Genomic DNA, 16374 nt, shown 5'->3' on the forward strand with positions numbered 1-16374 from the left:
AGAACAGTAGAAACTTTACAACTTTTTCAGCTCATGTTGGTTTGTTCAGATATAAACTGAGTTTTGGAGTATCTTCAGCCGCAGAGATATTGCAGAATGTTATTTGCCGAGTAATTCAACCTGATATACAGGCTTTCAATTACAGTGATGATGCCTGCTGATGCAAGTCTCACTTTGAATGCAGCAAAGTGTGAGTTTCACAAAACGCAACTTAAATTCTTTGGGCACATATTCTCTGATGGGGGAATGACTCCCCTGATAAAGGGTAAGCATTGTCATCTACTTGCCCCCAAGAAGATGTAACTATGCTGCAAGCCATGGCCAGGTATTGCTCAAGATACATTTATGACTTTGCTATTGTAAGTTCCCCAATTGAGAGACTTTACAAAGCAACATGTCCCATTCCAGTGGTCTTCTGAATGTGACCACAGCTTCGGAGAAATAAAACATGTGATTGAAAATGCAACAGAAACTGCCTATTTTGACCCCAAGTTACATACTGAGATCACAGTAGATGCACGCCTGGTGAGGCTGGGGAGCAATTCTTGCTCAACACAATTGCCATCCAAATTCTCAGAGACACATTGTGGCCTATGCCAGCAGAAGTCTTTCTGAAACAGAACGTGCCTATTCTGAGCTGGAAAAGGAGGGTTTAGCTGTAGTGTGGGTCTACAAACATTGTCATATGATTTTATATGAATATCGTTTTACTGTCATCACAGACCACCAGCGTTGCTCATTATCTTTGGAAAACCAAAAGCTAAGATGCCCCCTTGCATCGAGAGGTGGGGGTTGTGACTGCAACAGTATGACGATGCGATTGTTAACAAGCCCGGAGAAAGATCAAAACCCAGCAGATTACTTTTCACGAGTGCTGCTATATTGTCACAGTTTGACATCCAAAGCGGCTGAAGATTATATCAACTGTATTGTGAGGTCTAGCACACCAGCAGCTTTATTCATTGTACAGAATATTGTTGCAACCAACACAGATAAAGACATACTGATCCTCAAAGACCTCAATACAATGCAAACTTGAAGAAACGTATTCAACCTTTTGCTGATGCTGTTGAAGTCCAAAAATAAAAAAATTTACCAAATGAGCTAACCGTCCCCCGAGAATGTATCATATTGAGAGGCTTGAGACTCGTCATACTTGAAAGCCTGAGACAGCAAGTCATTGAGCTGGCCCATGAAGGACATTGTGGCATTATCGCCACCAAAAGAGCTTAAGAGCCTGAGTGTGGTTCCCTAGCCAGGATGAACGAATTGAGAATGAGCTCAAAGCGTGCCACCTCTATAACTGTTCTTCCCCAAGGTGATGCAACATCCATCGACAATTTCTGACTTTCCTGTGCATGCCTGGGAGAGAGTTGCGTTTGACTTCTTTGGGCCTCTAGGAAATGGACATCATTTCATGGTAGTCAATGATAAATATATATGTTTTCCATTGGTGGAAGGCCTGTCATCGACAACCCATGTCAAAGGTTTTTGAGCAGCTTGTAGACACCTTTTCAGCTAAGGGAATCCCTGCTACTCTCAGATCTGATAATGGCCTGCCATGCAATAGCAAAGAATTCAAGGAGTTTCTTGTTCGGCTCAACTGTCAATGTCAAGCATCAAAAGAGGATACCTTTGTGGCGCCAAGCCAATAGTAGTGTTAAACGATTAAACGATTCATGAGCACCCTAAAGAGGGTAATTCAATGAGCATCATTGGAAAGAATCATTCTTAAGCAAGTCCGTGTCAAGCTCTTCATGCCTATCGACCAACTCCTCATACCACAATCGGTGAGAGTTCTGCCACCTTGGGATTTGGGAGAGCGATCATGACCAAATTACCACATTGGACATCGGACTGATCGATTAATGCTGGTAAAGTTTGTGTCACAGACACTTCTCAAAAGTGCAAAATGAAAACATATGCCGATCAGCACCGACGCGCCCAGGAAACAGTCATCAACAAAGGGGGATTGTTACTGGTAAAACAGAAAAGGAAGAGGAAAACTGACTCTCTGTTTGCTGTTAACCGTTTGAGGCTTGTAACATACAAAGGACACATGGTGACTGCTTCGTCCTCGAAAGCCCGTCACCCAGGACTCATCACACTTAAAGCACCTACTTTGATGATCGTCCGCTCCTTATACCATGAGTGAGGTGACCCTGCCTAAATGTCCGGATCAAGCACCGGAATCTAAGTCAACTACCTCATACCACCTGGTCTGGCAGACCAGTGCGAGCACCTTGACGATTCATTGAGGAACTGTGATGCTAATGATGTATGTACTTTTTACCTAACAGAGGGGGAGATGTAGTGTCTTAATACTGTGAGTGCTAGGACCCTAGCTGTCCTGGGCTGACTCTAAAAAGGAATTACATAATCTGCGGGGAGGTGTTTAGGTGTGGTTCTAAAAGTCATAGCACAATGCGTGCACAGTGTGATTGTATGTGGAGGAATAAAGATGTTTGTTATAGAGCTCAGTATGTGGTGTGCTCATTTGCATGCCCCCGGGCTGGGGAAGAAGCTACATATTGCACTTTCAGTCCAGCCGGTACATGGACTCTTCAGTGCATCTGTGGTGAAGCAGGGTATACAAATCCTTTGACGAATAAATGCTAACAAGTCCACTAAGCATACGTACAATTCTTCCTGCATGGAATTTTCTGCCTGCATTTCAGTGTTAGCCTTAGAGCCACTGTTGGCACTGGAATTACCCCTGCATGGTGAACTCCAGGTACCAATTCCCGCAGGGACCTGACTGCATGTGAATCTGGTATCCTTAATTTTGTGTTGCCCCATCTAACATGTTAATCAAGCATGTTTCCTGTAGCCTAAGCTGGTCCTTGGTAAAATCAAAGTCCAGAACCTGTTGTGTGACCCCGATGAGTGCATTAAGCAAGCTCTGTTTACTAATATGGGACCACTGTGCAAGTCTGGGGTTGCTGGAATGAAGTGTATGTGGGTGCAATCTACCGACCCCACTCATATAAAGTTCCACTTAGATGTTACTACCAGATCCTGGTGTTGATATTCTGTGTGTGTCAAGTACTCCTAAGCATGATGTATGTATTGCATATACGTGGTACACTAATTTGTGTGGTGAGAGTTTGATTGTCGGGACCAAGGGATCCATTTTGGATTGCCCATGGTTTAGCATGGCACAAGATGTACGAAGGATACAGCTTCCCCAAAAGTTGAAGTGTATTGCCTGCATTCCTGAAGCGGAATGGGGAGACTGGGACACTGAAATGAGGAAGGATGGAAACAGATCTAACCTTAGAAGTTCTTTGTGGAACTTTTAGAAAGGCATTGCATTGCTGATTATTCCTGAGCACTGACATTTGGTGGATGGTAGACGAGAGGGGTCGAGAAAGCAGATTCTGTTGCTAAAGGTGAGGAAGTGTCTAGATTAGGCCTGTCCTTACGTCTTTCTCTGATTGCTACTTCACTTGTGGAAGGCTATGGCAGCCAAGTGCAGTCATCACACTTTATTGTGCCTTTGTTTGTATATTTCTGCTTGTGCTTGCCTCGCCTCTATCAGAGAGCCACCATCTTGAACAAAGGCTGTGTCTGCATTATAGCTAGCAAAGTACATTTGCAACGGAACCACCCCAAACTATTTCCAGAACTGAAATGGAAGATTCACATCCCAGTCTGGAAGATCAGCATAAAGTTGTGATGCAAACAATCCCAGTTGGTTCCAGTTTCAGGTTCTTCCTTACCAAGGAAGGGAGCTTCTTCGCAATCAGGATATATTGCCTGAAGTTTGCACAACATGCTGGGAAGCTGAAGGTCTTACTAGTGCCTACATGTTCAGAAAGGGAAGAAGAGTGCCTGGCCCTGCGTTAGGACACTGTCCAAGAGGAGAAGCCTAGCTATGTACCTGGCATATGGATAACTCAGGAGAGCCGACTTACATCAAAAGATAAGCTGGTGTGACCGAAGTTGTGCATAGTCACCTGGTCTTTCTGTATGGTTCATGTGTCAAATTGTGCGAAGAAACTACAAGCCAAAACAACAGCATACTGTGTGATACCAGTGCAGTATGGTCGGATGGACTTCTGCTGGTGCTGCACGGCGTGGTGCATATTCTGTGATAACCATTGTCATCGCAGAAGTAGAGGACTTGTTCCCTTTCTCGGAGGACGCAACTACAGAATAAGAGCAGCCACGGACAAGGCTTGGCATTGCTGTTCATTCCAGCAGCACGAGAAAACAGCGAGATGGCTGCTCTCGGTCCTGTACCACTGACACAGATGCTAACTGTGCAAGCTGGATGAGTGCACCGTCTATCGCCGCACCCTTGTGAACAGGTGCCAACGGACTGAGGGACTGTATCTTGGACCCATAAATGTAGAATACTGTTATGAAAGTTAGTGTTGCCAGGTTTGTGGTCTGAAAGAATTGACCTGTGTGTTGCCTAACCTGGTGGTCGTTTTGTGAACTAACACTTGTGCGTGATTGTTGCATCTTACCTTTTACTTCCACTAGACACTGTAGATATTGGGGACCCCATAGAAACTGGGAGAGGACATTATAGGCGGTGTCTAAAGCCGGTAGATGGGATCGTAGAACTGCGTAGCTGAATCACCATTAATGAGTTTATTTATGTAGCAATATATTTTGCTGTAATATTGAAAATACTTTTTATTAGGACAAGCAGTGAAGTAGACATTTACTTATTTCAACTGTTGAGTGACTCTTGAGTTTGGAGTCTCTGCACCCTAGAGATACTTGGGACTGATCACTCTTGCTGCCTAGAGAGTCAAGTCTAGAAGAGATTTACTTGGTCCAGTTTGTAGAGCTATAGTACGATGGATCCCAGGACTCCAGAGGCAAACGGCTCCTTCAACCATGGTTGTGGTCCAGTAGCTCCTTTCTGGAATGCAGGCCTCTGATAGTTTCTGTCTTTTTAGTTCGATTTCTGCCCTTGTCCTAGTTGCATGAAATAGTTTGCTTCAACCAAACCCTGCTTTTATAGTGGATGTATGCAATTGATATTTATTAGTGTCAACTTAGCTAGGGGGCTACAGACCTTAGCTAGGGTGGCGGGAGACAAATACGATTGTGTACATTAGGTGAGAATTACATTACATTTCGCATTCTGTTAAGAGAGAGGAAGATTACATTATTTGGACACTATCCCTTGATGTTATGTCAAGTGCTAAGGCTGGGATTCAAATCTCGTTCCCAAGGTTCCAAAGTTGCCAGCTCTAGCCAATAAGCCATGTCTCATCTTAAGAAGTGTGCTTGGTTCAGACCACTGCACAGTTTACTTCAGGACATGATTCAAAGCATTGCCTTCATATGTACCCCAGTCCTGTTAAAGGCAAATATGTTAACCTTTGGGCACTCACTTTTGTCATTTAGCCAAATGGGCTACAGTGCTCTAGTAGGAGAAAGGGAATCAACTCCATCATTGTTTTTTGTCCACTTTATTAACTACATACCACTCACTGGCATAGGTGATACACTCCTATTTTCTACCATGAACAAGTACATTTTCCTCATTTTAATAGCTAAGATATGATTCAGTGACAGTGCTTCATTTTATTTGGTATTTACAAGAAACAAACAGTGATGAAGTTGGTTGTTTAGCCGAGGTCTTGTAAATTAGGGGATATGTGTTTATGTGCTTTATTCAATGCATACTAGCTTAGAACTTAAATATTTTGAGAGACATATTTTTATTTTAGTTCTTTGAAGTAGAACTGCTAACAGCTAAATGTATTTTTTTGTTGTTTTCAGTTGGAGATGAAACAATAAGTTCCATTGGACGTGGTATATGTATCTTGTTGGGGATTTCTGTAGAGGATACACAGAAAGATGTGGACTACATGTAAGTAGCTGCATACACACTACCCACACTTAACAACAATCACCTTCTTTCTCTAGGGACTACCTGTTTGTTACTTTTCTTGTTTGAGCATACAGGAAAATACTAACTTGACAGAAGGAATGCTTGATCAATTTAATTGTACATGAGACAATATGTGTGTTCCAGTCGTTGGTTGCCTAGGGTGCAACAATGCCTCAATATGATCTTATTGACTGATTACCTCGAGGTCGTTTGATGGTGGTTACAAGCGTGTTCAATGACATTGTTTTTTTCATATCAACCTACAAAAGGTTTGAATCCAGAATATTGACTACCACTATATTGGTTTGTTTGCGTTTTTTTTTTAGTTTTTTTTTTTTTATTGACAACAATAATCAACCATACAGATTTCACAAGCAGTGTGAATTTTAGATCACAGTAATCATTCACGTAATACACCTGGACAATTTCTGCAAATAACATTCTCATTGTGTGGGTCGTTCCTATCTTTCAGGCTTCCGGTTCATCAGGAGAAATTAGCGATGGTAATCTAGGGGGTTCACAGATATCCACCCACCCCTGTATGCATTCCATTTTTCCCATATCTGCATCCATTTTTTGGCACCCCCTGGATAGGTACCCTGTTTTCGCTCTGAACATGCACCAATCCATGTCATTCTTCCAATCCTGCACTTTCGGGACATCTTGCACTCCCCATTTCCTTGCTATGTTTCTCTTTGCGACCATATGGCCCAATGCCATCCATGTCCTCTCTTTGCTGCCCAAGTCTGTTGATTCCCATATATTCAGTAGGCAGCTTTTGGCTTCCAGTACTATTTCTCCATCCAGTACTTCCCCCATACACCGGGAGACATCGCTCCAGTATTTATGTATATACGGGCATTCCCATATAATATGGAAAAATGTGTCCTCCCTGCCACACTGTCTTCTACAACTACAATCTATATATCCCATCATGACCAAGGCGGGTCCCGTGACCTAGATTCTGTGCAAAATCTTGAGCTGCACCAGTTTAAATTTAGAGGATATTGCAACCTCCTTTGGTGATGCCAGTGCTTCTTGCCAATCCTCCTCCTCCAGGCCCAGTGAGTCCCCCTCCCATTTGTCACAGAGTTGTGAAAGAGGATCAGGTGAATGATTAATCAATTTCAGGTAAGTCAGTGAATTCCCTTTTTTGGCATATACCCGTCCAGCAGTCTATTCTCATGTGAAATTTGCAAAAAACACAGTTGATGAACAGAATGTCATACATTCACCCCAGTACAAGGATCTGGGCCTAAATCCATCGTTTCTTTCCACTCCACACCACCCTGGGTTAGGCACTGGCTATATGCAAATCAGCTCTGACCCTGTGCCTCATGGGAACAGTCCAGTCCGAACTACCAAGCCATGTCTTTCCCAGACCGGAATCAAGCATCCAAGGACCGGTTTCTGGCTATCAGCCTTTATCAGCCTGGATAGCTTGACTCCAGTGGTGTGGAGAGCCTGGGACTCACGTCTGAGCATACCCAGCCCACTCGGCAGTTCGGGCTGGACTGTTCCCATGAGGCACATGGTCAGACTGATTTGCACATAGCCATGTCTGAACTGGGGTGGCAGAGTGGGCTAAAGAACGGTGATGGATCAAACCCAAATCTTTTGACTGGGTGTGAGTGTTTGATTGGTTCAGATGCTCCGTCCATCACCACCCCCTTTTGTACCGCTTTTGGCAGCCATAAGTGTGGCAGGGTATGCTCAGACGTGAGTCCCTTGCTCACTTTGCCACTGGATTCAAGCAAGCCGGGCTGAAGACGGCTGGAATGCCAGAAAGCGGTCTTCGGAAGCTTTTTTCGGGTCCAGGGAAGGCATGGCTTGGCAGTTCGGGCTGGACTGTTCCCATGAGGCACAGGGTCAGACTGATTTGCACATAGCCATGTCTGAACTGGGGTGGCAGAGTGGGCTAAAGAACGGTGATGGATCAAACCCAGATCTATTGACTGGGTGTGAGTGTTTGATTGGTTCAGATGCTCCGTCCATCACCACCCCCTTTTGTACGTCTATTCTCATGTGGCGAGGCCTCGGGACTGGGTCACTCCTCCCCGGGATCGCTGTCTGTAGTGCATGTCTTATCTGTAAATACTGGAATCTTTCAGGTTCCGCCAGTTTGTGCACTTGTTGCAAAGTCGCGAAGTGTATCACCGCCCCATTTTTCCAGAGAGCCCCCACTCGAGATATCCAGATGGTATCCCACTTATCAAAGCCTTAGTTCTCCAGAGGGAGCCCAATTGTTCCGTATCCCACAGTGGGGTAGCCAGCATAATGGTGCTTGTCCATCCCATACTTCTGTGCTCCTTGTGCCAAACTTGGACTGAGTGTTTTGTGAGGCCTGTCGGGTGGAGTTTCGACGGCCTAGAGTATAACGCCAATGTGCGATTACTTCCTGGCAAGAGCCATCTATCCATAGTGTATCCCCGGTCATGTGGAGGTTGGTACACACAGTGATTAATGGCGACCAACTGACTTTTTAATATCCAGTAGGCCAATTCCCCAATCATACCAGCTTTTAACCAGTTTTGAGAAAGCAATTCTTGGTGGACTGCTAACCCATTGCAAAGTTCTCTGCGCACCTTCTACCGATCTAAAGTAGGATGCCGGGACCAATTCAGGTGAGTTTTGGAGGACATACAGAAAACGTGGTAACGGCATCATCTTAAAGAGTGCCGCCCTACCTAATAGCGAAAGTGGAAGTGTCTCCAGTGTTCCACATCGTGTCTCAGTCGCTGTAGCGGCAGCAACAAGTTGGACGCATAGTATAATTTAGGGTCTTTAGTGATGAACAGCATAAGATATTTGAATCCATCCTTGGCGATCACAACCTTGCAATCCTTAGGCATGTGGGGGCTCCATAGAATACTTTTAGGAGCGATTGTGACCAGTTAATGGTGTAACCTGAGTATGTACCAAAGTTAGTGAAAATGTTTAGTACCCTGTGCAGGTATCTCTGGAGAGGCCAGGTACAGCAAGATATTGTCAGCATAGAGTGAGATACGATCTTCCCACTCCTCTGTTCAGTGTAATCCCTGTATTATAGGATCTGTACAGTGTGCTAATTGTTCTAACGTTAATAAAAGCGGGGACAAGGGGCAACCCTGCCGGGTTCCTCTGTGGCGAGGGAAGGCAGACAATTTTTTATTACTTACTACAGCTGTTGCAAGGGGATCCGTAAATAGGAGTCGCACCCAGCCGATAAATGCTAAACTGAACCCAAAGTTTCTCCAGCGCTACGAACAGATATGACCACTCTATGGTATCAAATGCCATAGTGGCATCCAGGGACACCACTACTGCTTCCTCTCTTATGGTATTTGCCCGCCCCATCACCCCGTGTAGTCTCTGCAAATTTAAGTATTTTTGGACGGCATAAAGCCCGATTGCACCAATCCTGAAATTAGTGGGACGGCAGTAATTTGGCCAGTATTTTGACCTCTGCTACCACTATATTGTTATGGTAAGACTATGTAGGTAATCCAAGTTGCTATTCTTAACTTCACATCTTAATATCTTGATGATATAGATAAGTGAAGTAAATAATAGTAAATCTATAATCAATTAAATATCCCTACTGTGACAATCAAATTGGTAGTTAGTATTCTGGATTCAATATGATTGTGTGCTGATATGAAAAAGTCAGTATTTTGAAGTCCTATACTCATGAGTGTTTTGAGAGAAGTTGAAAGCTAGAATTGTAGTTTTGCATAGTCACTAGGTCCAACCTGTCTCAAAAGGACACCCAGCATATCCTCCTAGTTGAACTCTAACCCTCCCAGTTGAACACAGTAACTAGTTGCTAAAGAAATGGAAGCTCATGTTTAATAGCTGTTCATAACCGATTTGGGTCTTTCCACAAACAAAACCAAATCCTATGCTATGGTGTGTGGACCACCATGTAGTAGGCTAACTCCCTTCCAGACTGGTGGCACCCCGATTAAATGTTTTCCACGTTTGCCTACCTGGGGGTGCCATTTGATTGTATGAGTTCTTGAGTACATCTGAAGGGTGTAAGCATTAGACAATTTGCGCAAGCCTTAGCATCCCTTTTTAAATTTGCCTCTAAGCTGGGTTCTCTGCCTTTAGATGTGGCGCTTACTATTTACAAAGCTAGATCTGTAACAAGAGCTACCTATGATGCTGGGATATGGTGGGATACGGACCAACGCACATTGCAGGTTAGTGAGAATACATTTTTGCTCAGACTCTTGTCGCTTCATACCATCCTATCTCGATGCTTAATTTTGAGCCTAAGCTCCTGGGGAAGGTCCTTGCAGACCGCCTTTGATCGTGCATCTAAGACTTCATTCACCCCGATCAGTCTGGCTTCATGCCACAACGCTCCACTCAGCATAATATTAGGCGAGTCCATAACGCAATTCAAGGAGTCCACAGACTCGGTCGCCCAGCAGTGATTTTGCTGCCCGACATTGATAAGGCGTTCGACTCTTTGAGCTGGACATACCTCTTCAAACTCCTTCGCACCATTAATCTTGGTCAACGGTCCATAGCGTATACCCAGCTGCTATATACTGATCTCTCAGTATATGTTTGAGTTGCAGGATACCGGTCGGCCCCCTTTCCTATTTGTCAAGGCACGAGACAAGGCTGCCTCTTGTCTCCACTGCTTTTTGCCCTGGCCATAGAGCCTCTGGCGGTATGGGTGCCCCAGGACCCTCTGATCCGGGGGTTTAAATGGATGCAGGAATATTCAGACAGAATCGCGCCTTTACGCAGATGATGTTCTCTTCTTTATGACAGATCTGTGGTTCTCGGGACCCCATGTCCTTCAGATACTCTGGATCTGAGGTGAAACTACTGGGTTGAGCACTAATCCATCCAAATCCACACTCTTTCCCATATGCAGGGATAAGAGATGCCAGGTCTGGGCATCACAATTATCTATGGCTACAGAGGGCTTTAAATAGCTAGGGGTCTTCATATTGCTGTGCCCTACGGTTTCATGGACACAAAATATCGCCCGCAATGAGACCAGGGTATGGTCCCAGTTGCCCCTATCGCTATATGAACGATCCGCTATCTTTAAGATGGTATCCTTATCACGTCTGCTATATCAGTTTCAGAATTCCCCATACAATATTCCTCCTTCATGGTCATATAACTTAACGTGTTTCTGAATAGGTTTTTATGGGAGGGAGGGGCGTTCCAGGTTGCACTTCATACGTGCACGCAAACAACATACTGTGGCAGTATTGCAGCGGCAGACGTCTACGCATATTATTCTGCCTCCCACCTTCTGGTAATTAATGAATGGTGGTATGGGTCTCAGTCAGATCCAGCATACGCAGTGGAACAGATAGCTATGGCTGGTACCCCCTTACTACATCTCTTGTACAGCCGTGCGTCCCTCAACACCTCCCCCCAGCTTGCAAGACAGGTATACAAACCTGGAGACGAACAGTCAAATCCATGGGCTGGTGGGGAAGACTGACACGCTAAGCTAAAATAAGAAGAAATAAGAGGAGCACTCTTAATTCAACACTGTTATAAACTTGATTTACTTGTATACTAAGGGTGCACACTGCTAACTGTGTTGGCTACACAGTATGTGAAAATCTCTAGGGAAATGTAAGCGGGGCCTACATGCAGGATGCACTGTTCCTAGAGAAAATAATTCTCAACAACTTCGTACCGTTCACATATCCTAAATAATGTATGATCAGTTAGTTACTCTTTAAGAAAACAAATTTATTTGCATTAGAATATTTTCAAAGTAATACCATTATATTCAATTGATATAATTGAATAACAGAAGTATGAATGCCTGTATCTCACTATTCATTGAATTTCTTAAATGGATACAACGACTAATAGTATTACTATACATATCACTATGAGTACATTGTACATGATTTCATTTCTCAATAACTAAACTTGCGAAGAAGTGTCGCCCTATGCATTTTGGGAAGCCCTGTTCCCTTCTTCAGGGGCGAGTAACTGTAAAAAAACATAACAAGAATGCATCATATAACTGTCTATAATACATCTGATATTTTTGTTATATGTACATAGGGGGGGATACTGACTTTGTGGGTTAAAAATAAGAAACACAGCCAGCGCTTCCTTTCAATTTTGTAAAACCTGATTCTGGACAACTGTCGAGACTAACTAGTGTAATATGTAATAACTACTCGGTCAACTGAGGAATAACTCAACGGGCTTACTCAAGATGATGCCACTAGGGGAAAGAGCATGTTGGCATAATAAAAAGCCTGGAGATAAACATAACCAATAGTCTTCTCATACATGGAATCATCAATATGAAAACACATTGAAATTATGTTGGATCCTCGTGATACCAATATAATGGGAAATGTAACTGCATCTGTAAAAATAAGCATAGAAAACGTATTCAAGGATAACGCTTAACACACATACCTGTGACCAGCTCACTTCACGTATGAGTGTCAAGCCTTGTCAGTTAATGCACAAACAAAATTCTATGAGATATAAGGAAAACGACACTAAGTGTGTGAAATATCATCTAAACTTGACAAAATTACGTATACTGTTATTGCATACCTTTGAACCCAGTACTGAAAACTGTGTATACGCAATGTTCATCAAGTCCGTTGTAGAGTCATTTATACAAAATGCACGGGTAGGTGAGACGAGAGTACTTCTGTGAATAAAAAACGCTCATTAACTGACTACCCGAAAAGTGAATCTACCAACTCAGAGAATATCACGACGTACTAGTACAATCACCTTATTCTACTTTAAGGTGGAATAATAACCTGCTGTATATGCGTACACTATTTGGAAAAAAAATATATATTGTCAATTCAGCGGCGACTTCTGCAGAATAAATAGTGTAGGAAACATTGTTGTCACTTCAATACTAAGAGAAACAACATACGAGTCTGTTGCCTATATACTCGGCACTGCTGTCATAAGTGCACGGTAATCAAAAAGACCTTGTATTAATAAAGTGTGTAAGAAAACATTTTTGGGGGGAAATACGCTAAATACAAAAGCTATGAAAACCACGTTTCAACAGTAGAGACAGTTGCTAACCGAAAGTAATTACCTAGTGACTCAGCACTGGAACCGAAATATACACGGTATCCAAGTTCAAGTTCAAGTTTATTGTATTTGATTTGGTTCTCCACTGAGAACCACAAATATTAAATACACAATATTCAAATTTACACAATTTTGTTAAAAATTTCATTCTAATATAAAATTAAAAATGGTTTTAAAAATTTGTAAAAATTGTGACATACAAATTCGTTTGGCGGAACTTTACATAAAATAATCAATTCCTGTACTGAGTTAATTCTACATTGTGAATAAACTGGTCGTAAAAATCTTTTCCTTGCTTCTACCACTAACGCATTTGTGCAAATAGATAATAGATGTTCCAAGTCCTGCTCCTCACTATTACATAAATTACAAATAGGGTTTTCTTTTGAATACCACCTAGATGTGATGGTTTTTACAGGAAGTATTCCGAATCGGAGTAAAACAATCGATCTCCTGACCCCGTGGTACAGGTTAAAGTTAATATATTGCTGAGGTTTCTTATATTCTATAGTTTCAGAAATATTTTTATATAATGACAGTTTAAGACAATGTTGAGAGTCGAGGTCAAAACTTAGTCTTGTGGTAAAGTGCTTTAGAAAAAGTTTCAACTGGGCAGGAGACCAAGAAAGTAACAGCTCGGTGTTAACCTCTGATAGCTTAAAAGCAGATAAGACATTTTTTGAGAATACATAGTTCGATGGTTCACGTTCGAATGTCTCAGTCTTTAACAGGGATCGGAGCGTTCCTTCTTCAGCATGGAGGAGATTATATGCCCACCTGATGATATTGGCGATTCCTCGGGCATAGGAGCTAGTCAGTGACGGCTCGAGGCGGAGCGCTTGCACTGGAACCGATTGAGATAACTTCATAATTTTTCGCAGGATCTTCCCTTCTTTTAAGTCTAGAAAGGACCATTGACTTATTGGTATGTGCTCAAGTGCGTACGACAGTACTGGTGGGACTTTGGCACTATATACCTTAAGCATTGCAGAAAAATGTCTTTGTCCAGATGCAGCGTATAACCGTAAAAGTGCTCCCACATGGACATCAGATTTACGGGTTAAATTCAAAGTATGGGACTTATTTTGTAAGGACTTGGTGAATATTCTTCCTAAGTAAGTGTATTCTTTTACCACTTCCACCGTTTTTCCCCCTAGTGACCAGATAAATTTAGTACTCCTTTTTCTTCCAGAGAACGGTACTATTTTAGTTTTCGAGATGTTTGGTATTAAATAATTTTCCTCTGTATAATTGTAGAGGGCCTCAAGGCTTCTTTGCAAACCAAATGGAGTTTGATCTAAGATAATGACGTCATCCGCATATAATAAAGTATGTATTTTATGAGAAGCAATTTTTGGTGGAAAATTACATATCTGTTGAAAACGTTGAGGCAAGTCACTGAGATAAAGGGAAAACAGTAAAGGAGCAAGGAGACATCCTTGCCTAAGGCCATTTGGGGTCGGGATTGCACTAGTAAGTCCTTTTTCCTTCCCCATATTGGACTTGGCACCAGGTATCTGTATGTAATACTGTTAATATATGTAGTAGATTGTCCGGGATACCCATATTACTGAGTTTTCTCCATAGTGTCGCTCTGTCTACTCTATCGAATGCAGTGGAAAAGTCGATAAAAGCAGCATATATAACCAGAGATTTTATTGTAACATATTTATCTAGGATGGTTTGCAGAACAGCGATATTATCGGTGACTGAATGCTTTGGTCTAAATCCAGCCTGGTATAAAGGGATCAGTCCAGATGAAAAGGCCCAATCTTTTCGATGGTCTAATACTGTAGCTGTAAAAATCTTTCCTGTTGCGTCTAAAAGGGCTATCTGTCCATAATTACCAGGATACAACCTTGTACCCGTCTTGTGTATGGGTATTATAATACTCCCCTTCCAAGATTTGGGAATATCTCCAGTTCTAAAAATTTAGTTGAAAAGGGGAAATAACATCTTACTCCATTTTTTGGGGTTGCATTGGAGGACCTTGATCGGTATTTGGTCCGGACCTGTTGCTCCTGTTGATCTTGTCTTTCTTATATGTAGCTCAATAGAGAGTGGACTAATAACTTCACAGTCTGAAGATTTTATTTCCGAGTTCCTAACAGGATGGTAACTCTTTTCTATAGTAGTGTTTAATTTATATAAATTGGCCAGATAAATTTTCCATTCTGATGGGGGCACCGGGATAGTTTGTAATACTTTTTTGTGCCTATTTCTTTAGCAATTATGTTCCAATATGCACGTTGGTTATTTTGTTTCGCTGCTATTTGCAGATCTACTCAATTTTTATCTTGGGTTATTCTCTTGTTTTTTTCTCTTTCTCTCCTGCGTTGATTTTTCAGTTTGTTGATTTCTATCTGTCTAGCTGGTGACTTTTCTAGAAATTGTGCTCGTACCAGTTTGTTTAGGTAAGTTGTATTAGTAGCTAACTTTTGTTTTTTGTTTTGTTTCTTTGGAGGTTGCATCAGCTTCTCCTGTAATTTTTGTGTTAGTTTTTGTATCACAATTTCTAAATTTGTTATCGGATTTGCTGAGTGTATTCTTTGTAAGAGTTGTGTTAAATCAATTATGGAGATTAGTTTGGTAATAGTAGCAGAGTTCCAGTGAATCCGTCTTTGAGTTGGGTTTACCAGGACAGTACTACAGCTATACATAATTTGATTTGACTGGGACTGTTGTGCTTTCCACTCTGTAGTTAGCTGTAGTATCGCATGATCACTACCATCGGCAAAGTTGATTTTAAGTTGTAAAACTGATCTGTATAGATCATAGCTACAGATCATGTAGTCCAGTAGTGAAGGATTACAGTTTCCCTGTCTTGTATTTGAGGCAGGTATGTCTCCTTCTACATTGCCATTTAGTATTGTTCCGTTTAGAATGGGTAGCGATGCTATTAGAATCTTCCCTCTTTTATCCGCCTTATTTTCTTTTGAAAAAAGTGGAATAGAGATTCCCAGGGCCTCATCTGTGAGCCAATTTGCCCATTTCGATATTAACTCATTAGAGATTTTCCCATTAAGATCACCCATGATGAAAAGCGAAGGATAATCCTGATTTTCTGTTGTTTGTTCTATGTCTTTTAAGATTTCTATAGTAAGTGCGTCCATTTTTGCTCCGGGGGGGATATATATGTTATAAATCAATATATCTTTTAAAGTTTCAGGAGGATTTGTCTCGCACTTGATTTTGATACATTGATGGTTCTTTGAGTTAGTTGGAATTACTTCTTGTGCCCATTTGTAGTCTTCATTTAATAAGATCGCTATCCCACCTTTCGCGTGTCCCCGGTTGACCTGTTCTGCAGGAATGTCATATATGAAATATTTCTCCAGATTGAGGTTTTGTGTAGACCAAGTTTCTTGGAGGGCCACTATTGCTGGAGAATCTTTTGTTATTTCAGCCAATTTTTCTTTAGTTATGCCCGCAAGGTTCCAGGAGGAGATCGTCAAACCTGT

General features: G+C 42.1%; 1 protein-coding gene across 3 annotated transcripts in view; it reads left to right on the top strand.

Annotated features, from left to right (window-relative positions):
• DTD1 (D-aminoacyl-tRNA deacylase 1) overlaps positions 1-16374 on the top strand; it is a 1203205-nt gene that overhangs the window by 49764 nt on the left and 1137067 nt on the right. For all 3 annotated transcript variants that reach the window (XM_078648963.1, XM_078648962.1, XM_078648961.1), the window contains exon 2: positions 5749-5839. In XM_078648963.1, the coding sequence (XP_078505089.1) occupies positions 5838-5839 (2 nt within the window). In that variant the 5' untranslated portion in view covers positions 5749-5837. The remainder of the gene's footprint in view (positions 1-5748; positions 5840-16374) is intronic.

The sequence above is a fragment of the Lissotriton helveticus genome, chromosome 6 (assembly GCF_964261635.1).
Source record: "Lissotriton helveticus chromosome 6, aLisHel1.1, whole genome shotgun sequence".
Classification (NCBI taxonomy): domain Eukaryota; kingdom Metazoa; phylum Chordata; class Amphibia; order Caudata; family Salamandridae; genus Lissotriton; species Lissotriton helveticus.